Source organism: Grampus griseus (genome assembly GCF_964374135.1).
Source record: "Grampus griseus genome assembly, chromosome: 1".
Lineage (NCBI taxonomy): Eukaryota > Metazoa > Chordata > Mammalia > Artiodactyla > Delphinidae > Grampus > Grampus griseus.
Window position 1 is genome coordinate 162310447 of NC_139017.1, and position 16795 is coordinate 162327241.

General features: G+C 52.7%; 1 protein-coding gene across 1 annotated transcript in view; it reads left to right on the forward strand.

Moving 5' to 3' along the window:
• SLC9A1 (solute carrier family 9 member A1) overlaps positions 1-6921 on the forward strand; it is a 49176-nt gene extending 42255 nt beyond the window's left edge. The window contains exons 6-12 of the mRNA XM_082680770.1: positions 1559-1648; positions 2122-2192; positions 2310-2483; positions 2720-2834; positions 2987-3088; positions 4407-4479; positions 5098-6921. Of these exons, the coding sequence (XP_082536896.1) occupies positions 1559-1648; positions 2122-2192; positions 2310-2483; positions 2720-2834; positions 2987-3088; positions 4407-4479; positions 5098-5435 (963 nt within the window). The 3' untranslated portion in view covers positions 5436-6921. The remainder of the gene's footprint in view (positions 1-1558; positions 1649-2121; positions 2193-2309; positions 2484-2719; positions 2835-2986; positions 3089-4406; positions 4480-5097) is intronic.
• Positions 6922-16795: the final 9874 nt, after the last annotated feature.

Genomic DNA, 16795 nt, shown 5'->3' on the forward strand with positions numbered 1-16795 from the left:
TCTGCATCTGTAAAATGGGAATAATAGCGCAACATGGGGAACTGGAAAGGCCCCTGAGCTGGCCGGCAGGAGGTCTGGAGTTAGCCAGAGCTCTGCTGTTGTCAGTGTGACCCCGGGAAGGACTCTCCTCCCATCTCTGGGTCTCAGATCCCCATCTGTGAAGTGAGGGGACTGAACTGGATGATCCTGAAGAATCCTTCCAGCCTGCTGGCCGTGATTCCTGTGCATTTAAACAACCCAGACTTAGCTGAGAGCCTCACCGCCCTCAGAGTCCCCAAGGAAGCCCAGCCTGAGATGATGTAAATTGCTTTTCCTTATCTGACCTGTGACCTTGGGCAAGTGAGAAACACCCTGTCTGGGCCTCTGTTTCTCTACCATCCCCTCCATCTTTCCTGGACACTAATCCTGGCCAGGCCCTAGATGGGAAACATCATTGCCTTCTCGGGAAAAAACAGTAGAGAGGAAACTTCCTCGGGCTGGACTTTTTTTTTCTGTCCTTTAAAAGCAGAGGGGACTGCCTCTTTTGTCATCTTGCCCTGCTTCCACCTTGACTTTGCAGTTGTATATGCTAATGGTTTACCAAGCCCTTTTTTTAAAATATAAATTTATTTATTTATTTTTGGCTGCATTGGGTCTTAGTTGCTGCGTGCGGGCTTTTCTCTAGTTGCAGCTAGTGGGGGCTACTCTTCGTTGTGGTGCGCGGGCTCTCATTGCGGTGGCTTCTGTTGTTAGGGAGCACGGGCTCTGGGCACACGGGCTTCAGTAGTGGCTTGCGGGCTCTAGAGCGCAGGCTCAGTAGTTGTGTTGCACGGGCTTAGTTGCTCCGTGGCATGTGGGATCTTCCCAGACCAGGGCTCGAACCCATGTCCCCTGCATTGGCAGGCGGATTCTCAACCACTGCACCACCAGGGAAACCCTACCAAGCCCATTTTTAATGAAAGCAGCTTTGAGGTAGGGACCTCCCTGCCTGAGTTTGAATCCAGCTTTACTACTTCTGTGAGACCTTAGGAAGTTACTTAACCTCTTTGAGTCTCAGTTTTCTCATCTGTAAAATGAGGATAATGAATGGGCTTCCCTCTTAGGGTCATTGCGGGTATTGAAGTGCTAATCCTAGTAAAACACAATTGGTCCTGGCACATGGCAAGTGTGCAGTTAAATTAGTTGCTGCTGCTCTTCCTAGGTCCTCCTGGGTGGCAGTCCTACGAGGGGGGCGGAGCAGAGGTGGTCCTCCCTGTTAGCCAGGCCTGACTTCCCTGGGGTGACAGAATGCATCTGTGGTGGAGCTCACACTTGAACCCAGGCCCTCTGACCCCTGACCTGGGCTAGATGCCTTGTGTGTGAGTCACTCGGCTGGATGGGCTGTGAAACCGCTGGCTGTGTCTTTGGAAAGAAGCGGGCCTTAAGGACCTGCTTTATGTAAGTGCTGCTGGGAGGTTGGGAGATTGGGGACCTCAGAGCAGAGGGCATCCCAGACTCAAGGACCCTGGGGTGGGGTACCTCTGTGGCCTCCCTGCCAGAGTAGCAGAGCTACAGTGCCTGACACCTACCTGCCCTCCAGGGCATGACCATTCGGCCCCTGGTAGACCTCCTGGCTGTGAAGAAAAAGCAAGAAACGAAGCGCTCTATCAACGAGGAGATCCACACTCAGGTACTGGAAGCTGGGCCTGGGCCCTGTGTTGCAGGAGGAGGCTCCGGAAGCTGGGGAGCAGCTAGGCCTCGCGTCCATGCCCTCAGTCAGCCCCTCCTCCCTCATCCCAGTGCCCGGGTGGTCCTTCAGCCTCCTGAGGTCACCAGGTCACACCCTAGGGGGGTGTGGTATGAGCAGCCTAGAACTTGAGGAAGGGGCGTCACGCAGTCTCTGCCTCTGCAGAAACCTATCCCAGGCATCGGCACAAGTGGGTTCAGAGAAGGGGTCTCAGCCGGGCCCCAGTGGCCAGAGGCTTGAGGTTTCCCTGGGGTTCAGGATGAGTGAGGTATAGGTGCCACCTCCTGGCTGGTCCTGGAACTATAGGGCTGGGCTGAGCAGAGCTGCACTAGGGTGGAAGGGGGGCGCCCATTCAGAAGTCTTGGTAGGGGAGGAGCCCAGTAGTAAGGCTTGACCTGGCCCTGGGCCCGTTTCAGTTCCTGGACCACCTTCTGACAGGCATCGAGGACATCTGTGGCCACTACGGCCACCACCACTGGAAGGACAAGTAGGTGGCAGGCCTTGTGGGCAGGAGGGTGGGAGGGGCAGGTAAGGGTCTCCCGGGGCCTGGGCATCAACCCGTCCCAGGAGGTGGCTTCATCCATGTCCTCCCTCCTCCCACCAGGCTCAATCGGTTTAATAAGAAGTATGTGAAGAAGTGTCTGATAGCTGGCGAGCGCTCCAAGGAGCCCCAGCTTATCGCTTTCTACCACAAGATGGAGATGAAGCAGGCTATCGAGCTGGTGGAAAGTGGGGGCATGGGCAAGATCCCCTCTGCCGTCTCCACCGTCTCCATGCAGTGAGTGCTAGTGGCCAACCCTGGCAGCCTCTGCAGGCGCACTGACCCCTCGACACGCACCTGGAGCAGGCCCCCTGGGGCATCCTACCGGGGTGGGCGGGAGAGCTGCAGGGCCACACTGAGGACCTGAGGCTTGGCCCACCCCCCACCCCGGCCATCCCGGGGGGACCCTTCTGGCCCAGCCCAGCAGGCCCCAGGGTCCCAGGAGTTTTCTCATCTGTGCCCCGTTATCCCAGGAACATCCACCCCAAGTCCCTGCCTGCCGAGCGCATCCTGCCAGCACTGTCCAAGGACAAGGAAGAGGAGATCCGCAAAATCCTGAGGAATAACTTGCAGAAGACCAGGCAGCGGGTGAGGAGCTGCTCCCCACCCGGCCCCCCTACAGTAGAGGAGCCCCTCCGCCCCCTCTCTGCTCCAGCCCTGCGCCACACGCCCAGAGCCGCCTAGCCCCTCCAGGCCCAGCTTCTGGGGCCTGCCCTGCCTGACAACTGTTCCTCCCACAGCTGCGGTCCTACAACAGACACACGCTGGTGGCAGACCCCTACGAGGAGGCCTGGAACCAGATGCTGCTCCAGAGACAGAAGGCCCGGCAACTGGAGCAGAAGGTGTGTCTGGGACTGGAGCTGGCTCCCACCTTTCTCCGGGAGCCTGGGTTCTTCCTCTTCCTGCACCGCCACCACCAGGCCCTTCTGGGGATAGAGCCACTCGGATCTGGTTTTTTGGCCTCCTCCACTTGTTTCAAAGGCTGAGCCCCAGGGCGGGTTCCAGAAAGCTGCCTTCTCTCCCTCTTCCCCACTCAGAGCAGCAAAGAGGCCCCCTTCCCCATTGTGTCCTCAGGCATCAGAGCTAGAAGAGTCTATCCATGTGCTCTAACCCCTCATTTTCTAGTGAGAAAACTAAGGCTCAGGGGAAAGGGACCTGTCCAAAATCACAAAGCAAGGCACACACGCCTTCATTCATTTGTTCAGGAAGCATTTGTGGAGCGGTTCCTAAGTGCCAAGCAGCAGAGTACCCTCTGTGAATCCGGTGGTGAACTGGCCCAGTCCCTCCCTTACGGAGCTTCTCATGCAGTAGCCCGTGCAGGACAGGAAGTGCAAGGGGCCCTGAGCACCTTGAACAAGGAAGTGGTCAGCGTATGCTTAGGATTAAGAGCCACAGGGGAGGGAGTGTGGCAGAGGGAGGTCCAGGCGGAAGGAAGAAGCTATGCATAAGCTGCTGACCACAGACTGAGGGGGCTCAGCTTTCCAGGAAGCTTGTTAATGGTGTTAGGGTTTGGGCTTTATTCCAAGGGCGTGGAGAGTCACGAAGGAGGGTTCTAAGCAAGGGAACGACATGGGGAGCAGTGGGGGTGGCCCGGCTCAGGGCAGTGGCGGGGGGAGGGAAGGAGCAGGTAGCTTCAAGGGACATTTAGGAGGTGGAAGCAGCAAGACTTGGTCACCAGACTGAGGTGGGACTGAGGGAAGAGGAAAAGGCGTCAGGGGTCGCGTCTAGCCTTCCACTGGGGCGGTCGGGAGTGGTGGCTGGGAGAGGGGACACCAAGGAAGGGACAGCTTTTGAAGGAGGATGAGAAGCTGAGCTCAGTTCCAGCGTGTTGCACTGAGATACCTGGGGGCCATCCAGGGCCCAGGTGACACTCCTGAGTTGACTCTCTGGGTCTGTACCTCAGGGGTAGGTGTGGGCTGGAGCTAGAGTCTGGGCAAGTGTCACCGTGGGAGAGGCGGGGCAGCGAGGGGGGTGTTCAAGGCCACCCCGGAGGTTGCAGAGCTTGACAAGAGGCTGGGCCAAGCCCTCAGGACCTAGCACTGGCCCGGGCAGAGAGGGAGCGGGCACCCCAGACACACCAAAGGAGGGTGTGGCCACTGGCCTTGGGTGCCGTCCAGAGGGGCCACCCATGCTCACCCCTGTCTGCCCTTCCTCTGTCAGATCAACAACTACCTGACGGTGCCGGCCCACAAGCTGGACTCGCCCACCATGTCGCGGGCCCGCATTGGCTCAGGTAAGGCAGGGCGTAGGGTGCTGGGCGAGGGGCCTCAAAGCTGGGCACACAGTGCCACCATCTCGAGGATGAGGCTCCAGCAGGAATGGGCCTCAGAGAGCCCGCGGGGAGGACGGGCTGCTCCCTCCCTGACCTCCCAAGCTCCTCCTACATCGGGTAGAGTTGGGGGTTCACCAAAGGGGGCAGAAGAGTGGCCCTGCTGTCCTCCCCAGGGACAGAGCGCTCCATGTGGGGCTCATGCTGAGGAGCTGGGTGCCTGGCAGGGAGGCTGGAGGCGGCTGCGCCGTTGGGATCACCAGCATGTGGGGAAAACAAGGGCAGGCCTTCCAGGACCCGGTGACTCAGGAGGGAGCCTGAATTCTTGGTCTGAGGAGGGACTCCTATGGGAGCCCCAGAGCTGAGAAGGGGAACACAGTCCTACCTCTCAGACCCCAGTCCGAGGGGAGGAAAAGCAATCTGCTGTGTTGAAAAGGGCTTGGAAAGGCCCCTGTGGAGTGATTTGAAGCGCGCCAGGATTGCTGAGGTTCTGTAGGAGCTGCTGGCAGGGGCTGAGGTGGGGTGCACGCTGGGCAGGGCTCAGGGGCACAAGCCAGCTTGTGCCTGGCTCTCTGTCCCCAGACCCGCTGGCCTATGAGCCGAAGGCCGACTTGCCTGTGATCACCATCGACCCAGCTTCCCCGCAGTCACCTGAGTCTGTGGACCTGGTGAACGAGGAGCTGAAGGGCAAGGTCTTGGGGCTGAACCGGGATCCAGGAAGGGTGGCCAAGGAGGACCATGAGGACGACAGGGGCATCATGATGCGGACCAAGGAGCTCTCGTCCCCGGGCACCGACGACGTCTTCACCCCTGCGTCAAGTGACAGCCCCAGCTCCCAGAGGATGCAGCGCTGCCTCAGTGACCCAGGCCCCCATCCTGAGCCTGGGGAGGGAGAGCCTTTCATCCCCAAGGGCCAGTAGCACTGGGGCCAGCGGGCGGTGCCCGTCCCACCACAGACTCTCCCACCAGAGCAGGGGTCTGCTGGCGGGGCTCCCCTCGTCCTTCCCGACCTGGATTGGCCCTGCCCCTCCCCCTGTCGCATGGCAGCTGGGCCCACAGCCCCCACCGCAGCACGGCTCCCCCTGCCTCCTGGGAAGCGCCCTCCCTCCCACCAGAACTGCCTTCCCAGTCCTTTGGCAGACCTGCTGGGCTGAGGCAAACCCTGCCCTTCCTGATCCAAGCTCTCTCCCATACCCAGACCAGGGCCTCTGAGTTTCCCAGACCTCGGAAGGCCCCCTCCCAATCTGTCACCCTCCTCACTGAAGTCAATCTTAGTTTCTAACCAAAGAGCCTCTGGCTCAGCCTTGGTCCTTCCTGGAAAGGGAAGGAGCCGGGGCCTCTGTTGTCCCTCCATTAACAGCGTTAAGACTAGGGGACCAGGCATCTGACTGGGGGAGGGATCAGTGACCCATGGCCGTCCCACCCTCCTCCCGCCAGCTGTGTCACCCTGGCCAGCCACCTGACCTGTCCTTACTCAGAGCTGCAGGCTGAGGGCATCTCTGAGCTCTGTCTGGAGCTGAGGCGCTTTGGACGATGATATGACTCAGCTCTCCAAACTGTGCTCCAGCGGGGACCACTGGGCCCTTCAGGGGCTTCTGTCAGGGGCACCAGAGAGTGCTGCCTTTTTATCTGTTTTGTTTGTTCACACTTCCATGTAAGATTCTATTTGCACAGAGGGCATTCCTGTTTTTAAACCATTTTTGAAAACCTCTAGCTGAACAGAGCTCCAGCCATCCCACTCTGGAGCATTACCCATCCTCATTTGTGCCTGTCTGCCCAACACTCTCCCCCAAAACAGTCCTCTGTCCCCAGGGCTCTGATTTCAGAAATGACCTCACCCGCTCACATACCCACCCTAATCATGATTTTCTCTAACTCACAGATGCCAGGCCTCCTGGCACCTTCTTTCTCTTGGGCCTGACCCTCAGTTCCCGCTGGCCTGTTTTCTCTCATCCCTCTCCCCTCCCCCACTGGCCCCTGGAACCTCTCTTATAAGCACTGCACCCAGCTTGCTGTGGAGCCCCGTCCTCAGGGTAGGGGCCTCCCCTGAGCATCTCCCACCGGCCAGGGCTGGTGGGTGGGCTGAGTCCTGGGTCCCCAGAGGCCTTTGCTCACAGGCACACACTCCTACTCCCACTGCCACCATGGGCCAGGCCCAGGCCTACTGGTGTCTGTCCTTCTCCCAAGGGTACTCCTTTCCCCAGGATTGTGCAATAGTCAGAGCGTCCCCCTTCCCAATGGACTGGGCAGTGGGTGCTCATCTGTCCCCCCTCCTCTCCATGTAAGTGCTGTTTGGGGCAGGAGTCACCATGCAAGGGTGACGTTGACAACCATGTTCAAAGCCACCACAGCTGCTGCCGCTCTGCCGCCTGTACAGAAGAAACCGAATCTTTTTCATATTCTAATAAATCCGTGTGAGTTTTTGATAGAGTCGAGGGCTGCTCCCTGGGGACCAGGGACCTGTGGGAGGAGGGTGGCCCAGAGCCCCCAAGGACTTGGCTCAATGGCTGGCACAGAGAAACACTTAATCCATGTCAGGGGCTGGTGTGGTTATTACTGTGGGCCCAGCACCAGGAATACAGCTGTGAGCAAAGCAAGACGCTCCTTCAGCCTCTGGGGAAGAGCAACATTAATCAGTGCTATCAGGAAAACCTGTGTGTGTGTGTGTGTGTGTGTGTGTGTGTGTGCGCGTGCGTGCGTGCGTGCGTGCGTGTGTGTGTGTGTGTGACAGTGAGGGGAGGAAGGGGTGACGAGGAGGACTTTCCTGAGTGATGGATAGAACTACAGGATGAACTGAAGTTAACCAGGTGAAGAAGGTTTCAGAGAGTGCCCATATGTTCTAATTGGGAGCTGCATGTGGGAACACCCTAGGATCTGAGGAAAGGCTGATGTGGCTGGGTCAGAGAGTGACAGGAGGGGAGGCGAAGATGGGACCTTGTAGCCCATGGTCAAGATTTTGATTTATACTAAGGGCAATGGAGAGGCTCTCCGCTGCAAAGTGGGGACAGTAACCCCTGGGTGAAACGTGCTCAGGAGTGAAATGGGCTCAGCACCAGTGCCCAGTGGGCTGAGATCCGCTGAGGTTGGATCCCTGAGGTGCATTTTCAGGAGCTGACCGCCAGAGGGCAGTGAGGCCTTGGTACATACCCCCGGCACCCTTGGAACCTGCTTTGTGGAGGAAAGCATCTCCTTTGCCCAGACTGGGACCTGTGAACAGAGCTGGTTTGATCCATAAAATCTGAAGTGGTCCATGCCAAAAGGACCATACGGAGGGACCACACCATCCATTTCTGTATCAGTGTCCCAGGTAGAAACGGATGGTACACTCAAAGGGTTACTGAAGAGCCTTCGACTAAGGAAGTCTTTACAGAGGTATGGGCAGGGTTAAGGGAACCTACCAGGGATGGGACCCAGGGGGTTCACATTACAGGAAGCCGTTACAACTCCTAGACCTGAAGAGCAAAAGGAGGGAGTTGTTACTATGGGGGCGGGGAGGGGAATGCCCTGCCAGGGCTGCAGCCATGGGGAGCAGAACACAGCCTCTGCCAGACGGAGCCAGGGGATAAATATTCTGACTTTGATCCTGCTGGTGCCTCCCTTTGGGTCAGACCCATCTGCAAGCCCAAAGCAGAGGCACCTGAGTGACTTCACTGAGTGTAGTCCACAGAGGTCAGCCTTCCAGGAATGGAACAAGGGCAGAGTGGATTTAGAGGGGAGACAGGGTATCCAAGCAAAGAAATTCCTTACCCCCCCTCCCCCCACCATTCACTCTTGTCCTTGTTAAACTCATGTTCCTATTGCTTAATGGTTACAGAATTTGTTTGGGGGTAATGAAAGAGTTTTGAAAATAGATCATGGTGATGATTGCACAAATGCCACTGATTGTTCACTTTAAAATGGCTTGTTTTATGTTATGTGAATTTCACCTCAATACTTAAAAAAAATTAAGGGGTAAAGAAAGCTCATCCCTAACAGGGAAAAAACAGTCTCATCAGCCACCATGTCCTTGTCATACTCACCACGTCCTTGTCATCCTTCAGTCACACTCACCTGGAGCCTAACTTAGTCATCATCAAGGCTCTTCCAATCAGACAGCAGAGTGGGGAGAAACCTGCCCCAGCCCCGCGTCAGTAGCTGGTCACGAGGTCTGAGTTAGCAGTCACGCCTTCTTCCACCCCTTCCGTGCTCCTCTCACCAGCTGCCAGCACTTTGGCTAATCTGGTTCTTTACCAGGTGTGGGTGTGTGTGTGTGTGTGTGTGTGTGTGTGTGTGTGTGTGTCCTAAGTCTTTATTCCTATGCGATTCAGGTTCTTATTGGTCTGTGGTCTATTGGGTTGCCGTTTTCCACTGTTGTTATTAGACACGGGAGATCTGAGAGGTACCCAGGGAATCCTCTGGATTCTAGACGTGGGCTTCCTGCCCGCCCTCCACTTCCCAGATTCATCACTCTGTCTGGTACAGTTGATGCCCACTCTGCCTTTTAGTTAAGCAACATACAGAGCTCAAAATGAGCAGAAGGAAGACTCTACTTCCAATTTCAAGGAACCACATCTGTGTTGCCTGGAGAAAGTATTCCTCCCTTGGACACTAAGGACTCCAGACCCACTGAACACAAAGTTGAGTGATGGACAGCAAAAAGTCCTCCAGGAGGTTAATTGGAATAATAGTGAGAGGAGCCACCTCCACTTCCACCCCTTGGTCCCTGGGCCTCTGCATTCTGGCTGTGAGAGAGGTGGAGCCACTGATTTTACACTGCATCCTACACGTCAATAACCTAACCTTGAAGGTTGCTGTCTCCCAGCTGGCGCTGAAGGTTTCTCTATCCAGTCAGCTGCTTTTGAGCGATGGGGCACATTGTGCGTCCAGTGCGTTCCACGGGTGAGACCATTGCTATGTGCCCTTCACCATAAAATGAAAATAGGCAATGTGTGGGGTAGCATAGTGATGAATAAGCAGGTCCAAAAATGATGGGGCTGGCAGAAGCACTGCAGGCAGGGAAGCCAAGTCCGGAGCAGGAATACATATTCATTACCATGAGGTCATAGGTCCCCTACAAAGGAAGGGGACAATCAACCTACCAATAGGTAAGTAGCTGGTCCCCCTAAGGCAGTGGTTCCCACATTTTTTAGGTCTCAGGATCCCTTTCCACTCTTCAAAATTATTGAAAAACTATACTCTTAAAAATTGCAAAGGGTTTTAGTTTATACGGTTTATATTTATTTTACTGGATTAGAAATTAAAGCTTTATTTATTTAAAACTAATAAACCCATTACTTAGCAACATAAATATAACATTCTAATGAAAAATAAGTTTCAAAACAAAAATTGTGAGAAGAGTGGCATTATTTGACATGTTTGCAAATCTGTTTAGAGTCTGGTTTAATAAAAGAGAGCTAGATTCTCAGATCTGCTTTAGCATTCAGTCTGTTGTATACACGTCGTGTAGCCTCTGGAAAATTCCACTGTACACTCATGAAAGAATGACAATGAAAAAGGCAAATATCGTCTTAGTATTAACAAAGTAGATTTGACCTCATAGAACCTCTGGAAGAGTCTTGGGGACCCCCAGGGCTTCCTGGTCCACACTTTGAGAACCGTTGCCCCAGGGAATAGTGCCATACGGGGAACTCAGCTTGGTCTTCGCTGCTGGCAGCTTGGGCACTCAACAGTGCCAACTGCCCAATCAGATTTGGTGAGGGAAATCTGTTGAGTCTATGTGTACTAGCTTTATACGGGTGCTGTAATAAATTAACCACAAACTTAGTGGCTTAAAACAACACAAATTTATTATCTTACATTTTGGGAGGTCAGAAGACTGAAAGGAGTTTCACTGGGCTAAAATCAAGGTGTCAGCAAGGCTGCAGTCCTTTCTGGAATCTCTGGAGGAGAATCTGTTTTCTTGCCTCTTCCAGCTTCTAGAGGCTGCCTGCATTCCTTGGCTTGCTGCCTCTTTACATTCTCAAATCCAGCCACGGCCAGTAGAATCTTTCTCACCTCACACCACCCTGACTCTGACTCTGCCTCCTGCTTCCACATTTAAAGACCCTTGTAATGACACCGGGTCCACCCAGGTAATTCAGGATAATCTCCCTATTTTTAAGGTCAGCTGATTAGCAACCTTAATCCTATCTGCTACCTTAATTTACCCTTTGCCATATAAACTATATTCACAGGTCCCTAGGATTAGGACATGGACATCTCTGGGAGGTCATTATTCGCCTACCACACTATGAATAGCCCCTTTCCCTGCCATCATGGCCACTCTGTATGTGGGCCCATTGAACAAGAACCAGGGCAGATGGGGAAAGAAGTTGACATCAACAGGATAGGTCATCTTGTCCACCTGCTCACTGAGACCCTCCCTCACAATGGATGCCCTCTCAGGACATTTGTGTGGGTTAAAAATAACTTCAACACCTGTGCCCATTTCAAGCAATTCATCCATATGTCTTTCCCTTAGACCTCTTAACTCTTCATCACCAATCTCCCAATCTTCTTATTTTCAAGTCCCTGACCAGCTAGTCAACTTGTGAGCCACTGCTCATGAATCAGCATAGATCTGTACCTCTGGTCATCTCTCCTTCCATGCAAAATGAACAATCAGTATAACAAGAAGTTCTGCCCATAGAGGATACCTCTTCATCGCTGTCCTTTAGAGACACTCTGAGTGTGGCTTTAATGTGGCAGTTATCCATTTGTGGCTGGCGCTCACATACCATGCAGACTCATTTGGAAACCACGTCTGCCTTTTCCTCCATGATAACTTGCCATCGCAACTTCCCGACCTTTGGGTTGAGAGAGAAGCAGTGAAGCACTACGAGGACCTCCCACGGGGATTTGAGCCACCTGTTCCTGCAATTTCCTTGCGCCTTGTGGGCTTGCTCAGACCTGATCTCACATATACTATTTAATAATAGAATGTTGCCATGCATGTCCAATCTGATGATTAGATGGATCAGAAAATGTCCAGTTCCGGGCTTCCCTGGTGGCGCAGTGGTTGAGAGTCCGCCTGCCGACGCAGGGGACATGGGTTCGTGCCCCGGTCCGGGAAGATCCCACATGCCGCGGAGCAGCTGGGCCCGTGAGCCATGGCCGCTGAGCCTGCGCGTCCGGAGCCTGTGCTCTGCTATGGGAGAGGCCACAACAGTGAGAGGCCCGCGTACCGCAAAACAAAAACAAACAAACAAACAAAAATGTCCAGTTCCGGTTGCATGGGTCACTTGGTGTCCCACAGTCAAGCATTCAGGCTTTATCATGCCCAGCCGTGAGCCAGGAGCTGTTTTTAAGTGGAGAAGAGCTATTGGCAGAAGAGGGCATGAATGAATCCAAAACCCTAAGGGTCTGTAACTGTACTGCCACTCTCCTACTGGAGCTTGTCCCTACAGCATATTTTTCTGCCATAAACTTCTAAATCGTAAAGCTCACGTGACAGGGCAGCTTGCTCTGCAGTCTGGACCTGCCGTAGAGTCTTATCTTGCTGCAAGCCTCACTCAGAACTTGCAGTATTATAGGTTTTTCCAGTAAATGGGTAGAACAGCATGACCAAATGTAGTCTATATTGCCTCAAAAATCCAGAGTCCCATCAAATGTTTGGCCTCTCTCTTTGTTGTAGGCAGTATCAGGTTCAGTAACTTGTCTCTCATTTTGGAGGAGATACCCTGACATACCCCAGACCACTGGCTACCCTAGAAACATCACTGACAAGGCATTCCTCTGAATTTTTATGGGATTTATCACCCTTCCTTTGGCATACATATGTTCTACGAAGAATCTAAAGTGCTTGCAATTTCCTGCTCACTAGGCCCCATTACCATAATGTCATCAATATAATGGACCGGCATGTTTGGAACCATGTCAAGATGATCGGTATCCCTTTGGACTCTATTATGGCAGAAATCAGGAGACTAAACAAAGCCCTGAGGTAGTAGAGTGAAGATACACTGCTGTCCCTGCTACACAAAGGCAAACTAATTCTGACGATCTTTACTTAGTGGAATAGAAAAGTAAGAATTTGGGGTCAAAGATGTACACGAGGGCAAGAGTTGTGTTGATCCGTTCCAGTAAAGATTTCATGTCTGGAATCACAGTTACAATTGGCATCCCACCTAGTTAACTATAGTAATTACAGTAATCTATAATTAATTACAGTAATCTATAGTCTTTCCTCAAGACCCAACTGGTTTTTGCACCAGCCAAATAGGTATGTTAAACTGAGTCTTAATAGGAATGACCCCCTGACATATCTCAGACCCTTGATGGTGGTGCTAATTTCTAGAATTCCCTTAGGGATGTAGTGTTGCCTTTGGTTTGCTGTTTTGATGGTGGGGACGTTGCCGTTCAAGGGCTTCCATTTGACCCTTCCACGCCTAAGTGCTCTTCTACCCTGAGTCAGGAAATCAGTGGTGGGATTCTGCCAGTTAATTTACAGACACAGGATGGGTCTGTGGTCACATTGAGCTCACTCAGGCTAAAAACGAATTGAAAGCCTTGAACTCATGACTCAGTGCAAGGGTGGACATTCAAAAAGCCTCCAGAAGTGCTTCCCTGGTGGCGCAGTGGTTGGGAGTCCGCCTGCCGATGCAGGGGACACGGGTTCGTGCCCCGGTCCGGGAAGATCCCACATGCCGCGGAGCGGCTGGGCCCGTGAGCCATGGCCGCTGAGCCTGCGCGTCCGGAGCCTGTGCTCCGCAACGGGAGAGGCCACAACAGGGAGAGGCCCGCGTACCGCAAAAAAAAAAAAAAGCCTCCAGAATGACTCTGAAGGAATCTTTGATTCTGGTAGTCACAGAGCAGATACAGCAGAGGACCAAGCCCAGGCCTTGATGGTCAGGGCCCCAGGGTTGCAGAGCCAGTTAAATGTGCAACCCTACCAAGTCTCTTATGCTAATGGGAAGGCACTGGTTAAGAAAGAATGGGAAACCCAGGCATGGGATGGGGACATTTGGTCAGAACTTGGAACCCCCAACACCTCCTGAATCTTCCTCACTGGTGAAGGCAGCAACCCTACCCGGCCCCGAGCCCCCACCCCCCGCCTTCAGTCTGAGGAAACCAGCCTTCCTAGCATAAATATCCTGCAGGGACCTCACTTGGGGCAGTTTCCTCACAAGGGATGCTGATTTCCTCAGGATGCACTCCATCACCTCTCATTGCCTCTAGGACCATAATGAGAATTCTTTCCCATTTAGTCCAGTTCAAGGCTTTCAATCTGTTTTTTTTTTCCTTTGTGTGTGTTTCCAAGGGCAATCAAATGTAGAGTCAGAAGGCCACTCCAGTCTTTGTAATCACTTCTGTCACCATAGTGACTAAGTGTCGTAGCTACTTGATCTCCCAACATCTTACCAGTTCATGTCACGCCACCACTGGTCATAAAGGCAGTAACTGTGATGCCGCAGATAGCCATCGTCCATTACCCCCCTCAAGGAGGCTGTTCACACACTAATCAAGATGTGTGAGCAACCCAATCCCAGAATCCCAGCCAAGAATCTGTTTCCTGAGGCTATTCTGGTACCAATTATTGTAGCAGTCAGGGCACTGGATGGAAACAGATGGCACATTTAAAGGGGTAATTGAAAAGGGTTTGATGAAAGGATTATTTCAAAGTAGTGGGCACAGTTAAAGGAACCAAGAAAGGCTGGTGAGGTGCTCAGGAGCTAGCAGCGGCAGGAAGCTTCACCACCCAGGGAGCAAGGGATGGTCCCAGAACCTGATGAGAGCTGCAGTCTTAGGAAATGTCAGCCTCTGTTGACCAGTGCAGAATGGAGAAAAGTGAAGAGTGGATCGGTACTGGCACATGGAGAACGCCAGACATGATGCATCATTTTACGGATAAGGAAACTAAGCCTTAGCTGCCCTCGTGCAATTCAGCAAATAGGCTCAGTGCGGGGTGTGTGTTGGTGAGGAGAGACGGAAGCACAGAGCCCCATCCTGGAAGAACTGGCAGCCTGCTGAGGCAGACACACTCAGCCTCATTTCCTTGTCTGTAGCAAAGTATTCATAATTACTGCCCACGTCATAAACTCAGTAAAAGGACCATGCCAGTGAGAGCCAGGAAAGCAATTTTCCATCAAGGAATATTTTTTGAGGACCCATTGTATGCTGTTCTCTGTGCTCAGGGAGAGAATGGGGGGGGTGTGGAAGGGGACACTTGTAGATAGTTGAAGCCCACCTTCTTAGCGTCCAGGGTGTCCCAGAGAGTGATATAAGGAAGAAAGACCAAGGAAATTGAACCCAGGAGAGGCAGTCCCTGAGTCCAAGGTGGAAAGTCTGGGAGCTGCAGAGAAAGAGAAGGGGGCAGCCTTGGTCAAGCACCTCTGGAGCTGTTTCTCCTTCCACATCCCCAAGGAGCCCCTGGTACCAGCCTGCATCGTGGAAGGCGGAGGGGGAGGTCAGGGGTGGCTCTGAAACAAGGTGGCAGGTCATAAGGGAAGACTGTGTTCTGATGTGATCTACGTCTGCTGGGCTGGGTGTGTGCCCTGGAGGACACATCACCCAGACTCACTGTTTCAGCAGCCCACCAGCCCTGGGTCCACTGGCTGGCTTTCCAGACCCACCTCCAACCCCCAAGGTCCCTTTTGCTTAGCCTGTTCCACTGGTTCTACTTCACTGTAGTGTCTGAATTTGGGCATAAACGGCGTGATGTTAGATGTGTATTAGTTTCAGCTCTGCTCCAGGGAGCAGACAATTGCTCTGGTTGGGAATTCACACTGAGAGGGAAGAGGGTTGGAAGTTGTCAGCTCTCATTTAGCCAGAAGGGCCATTCTCCAGTCCTGACCACTACCAGAGCTTCAGCTCATTTTAATTCCCATTGACCCCAGAAGCCGTGCCAGTTGGCACACTGAATATTAGAAATGGGTCTCACAGACGGGGAGGGATAAACTGGGAGCTTAGGATTGACATATACCCACTACTGTATTTAAAACAGATAACCGACAAGGACTTACTGTATAGCACAGGGAACTGCTCAATATTCTGTAATAACCTAAATGGGAAAATAATTTGAAAAAGAACAGATATATGTGTATGTATAACTGAATCACTTTGCTGTACACCTGAAACTAACACAACATTATAAATCAATGTAGTCCCATATAAAATAAAAAACATTTTTAAGTCATATTTACACTATACTGTAGTCTGTTAAGTGTGCAATAGCACTGTCTACAAAAACTATACATACCTTTATTGCTAAAAACTAAAATAAATTAAAAAATTTTTTTAATTATAGAAATGGGTCTCATTGATAAAAATAGTGGTGTCAAGATATATGGATTGGCTGGAGTATCATAGAAACACTCCACTGCCCTTGCCTGAACAGGGACTAAAAATCCAGCTACCACGGGCTTCCCTGGTGGCACAGTGGTTGAGAGTCCGTCTGCCAATGCGGGGGACACGGGTTTGTGCCGCGGTCTGGGAAGATCCCACATGCCGCGGAGTGGCTGGGCCCGTGAGCCATGGCCGCTGAGCCTGTGCGTCCGGAGCCTGTGCTCCACAGCGGGAGAGGCCACAACAGTGAGAGGCCCGCGTACTGCAAAAAAAAAAAAAAAAAAATCCAGCTACCAACAGTGGTTGCCTGTGGGGTTTGGGGATTGACCAGGAAGGGGAAAGTAGGAATTTTGGGGGTGATAGAAGTGTTGTATATCTTGATCAGGGTGTTATCAAAACTCCTTGAATTGTACATTTAGGATGTGTGCATTTTGCTAGGTGTAAATTTTATATCCATTTAAAATATGATATCAAAAAATCTGGGGCTTTCCAGGTGGTGCAGTGGTTAAGAATCCACCTGCCAATGCGGGGGACACGGGTTCGAGCCCTGGTCTGGGAAAATCCCACATGCCGGGGAGCAACTAAGCCTGTGTGCTACAACTGAGCCTGTGCTCTAGAGCCCGAGAGCCACAACTACTGAAGCCCTCAAGCCTAGAGCCCGTGCTCCACAACAAGAGAAGCCACTGCAATGAGAAGCCCGCGCAACCCAACGAAGACCCAATGCAGCCAAAAGTAAATTTTAAAAAAATGTTTAAAAAAATCTAGTGACCAGCCCTGAGTTCACATCCTGGATAATTCACCCCTGCAGCACTCGCTCTTCTGCTGCTACTTGGGAGGCTTCTGGGAGCCTGGCTGGTTAGAAGTCAGCCCTGTCCCACAGCTAGAATAGCGTCCCATTCTCTGCAAGTTCACCATTCGTGCAAAGGTGAAACCAACCATGGACTGGTAAGGCAGATGCACAATAAACAAGTGCACACATCAAACAAGTGCCCTGAAAGAGACGGAGGGAGCACTAGGA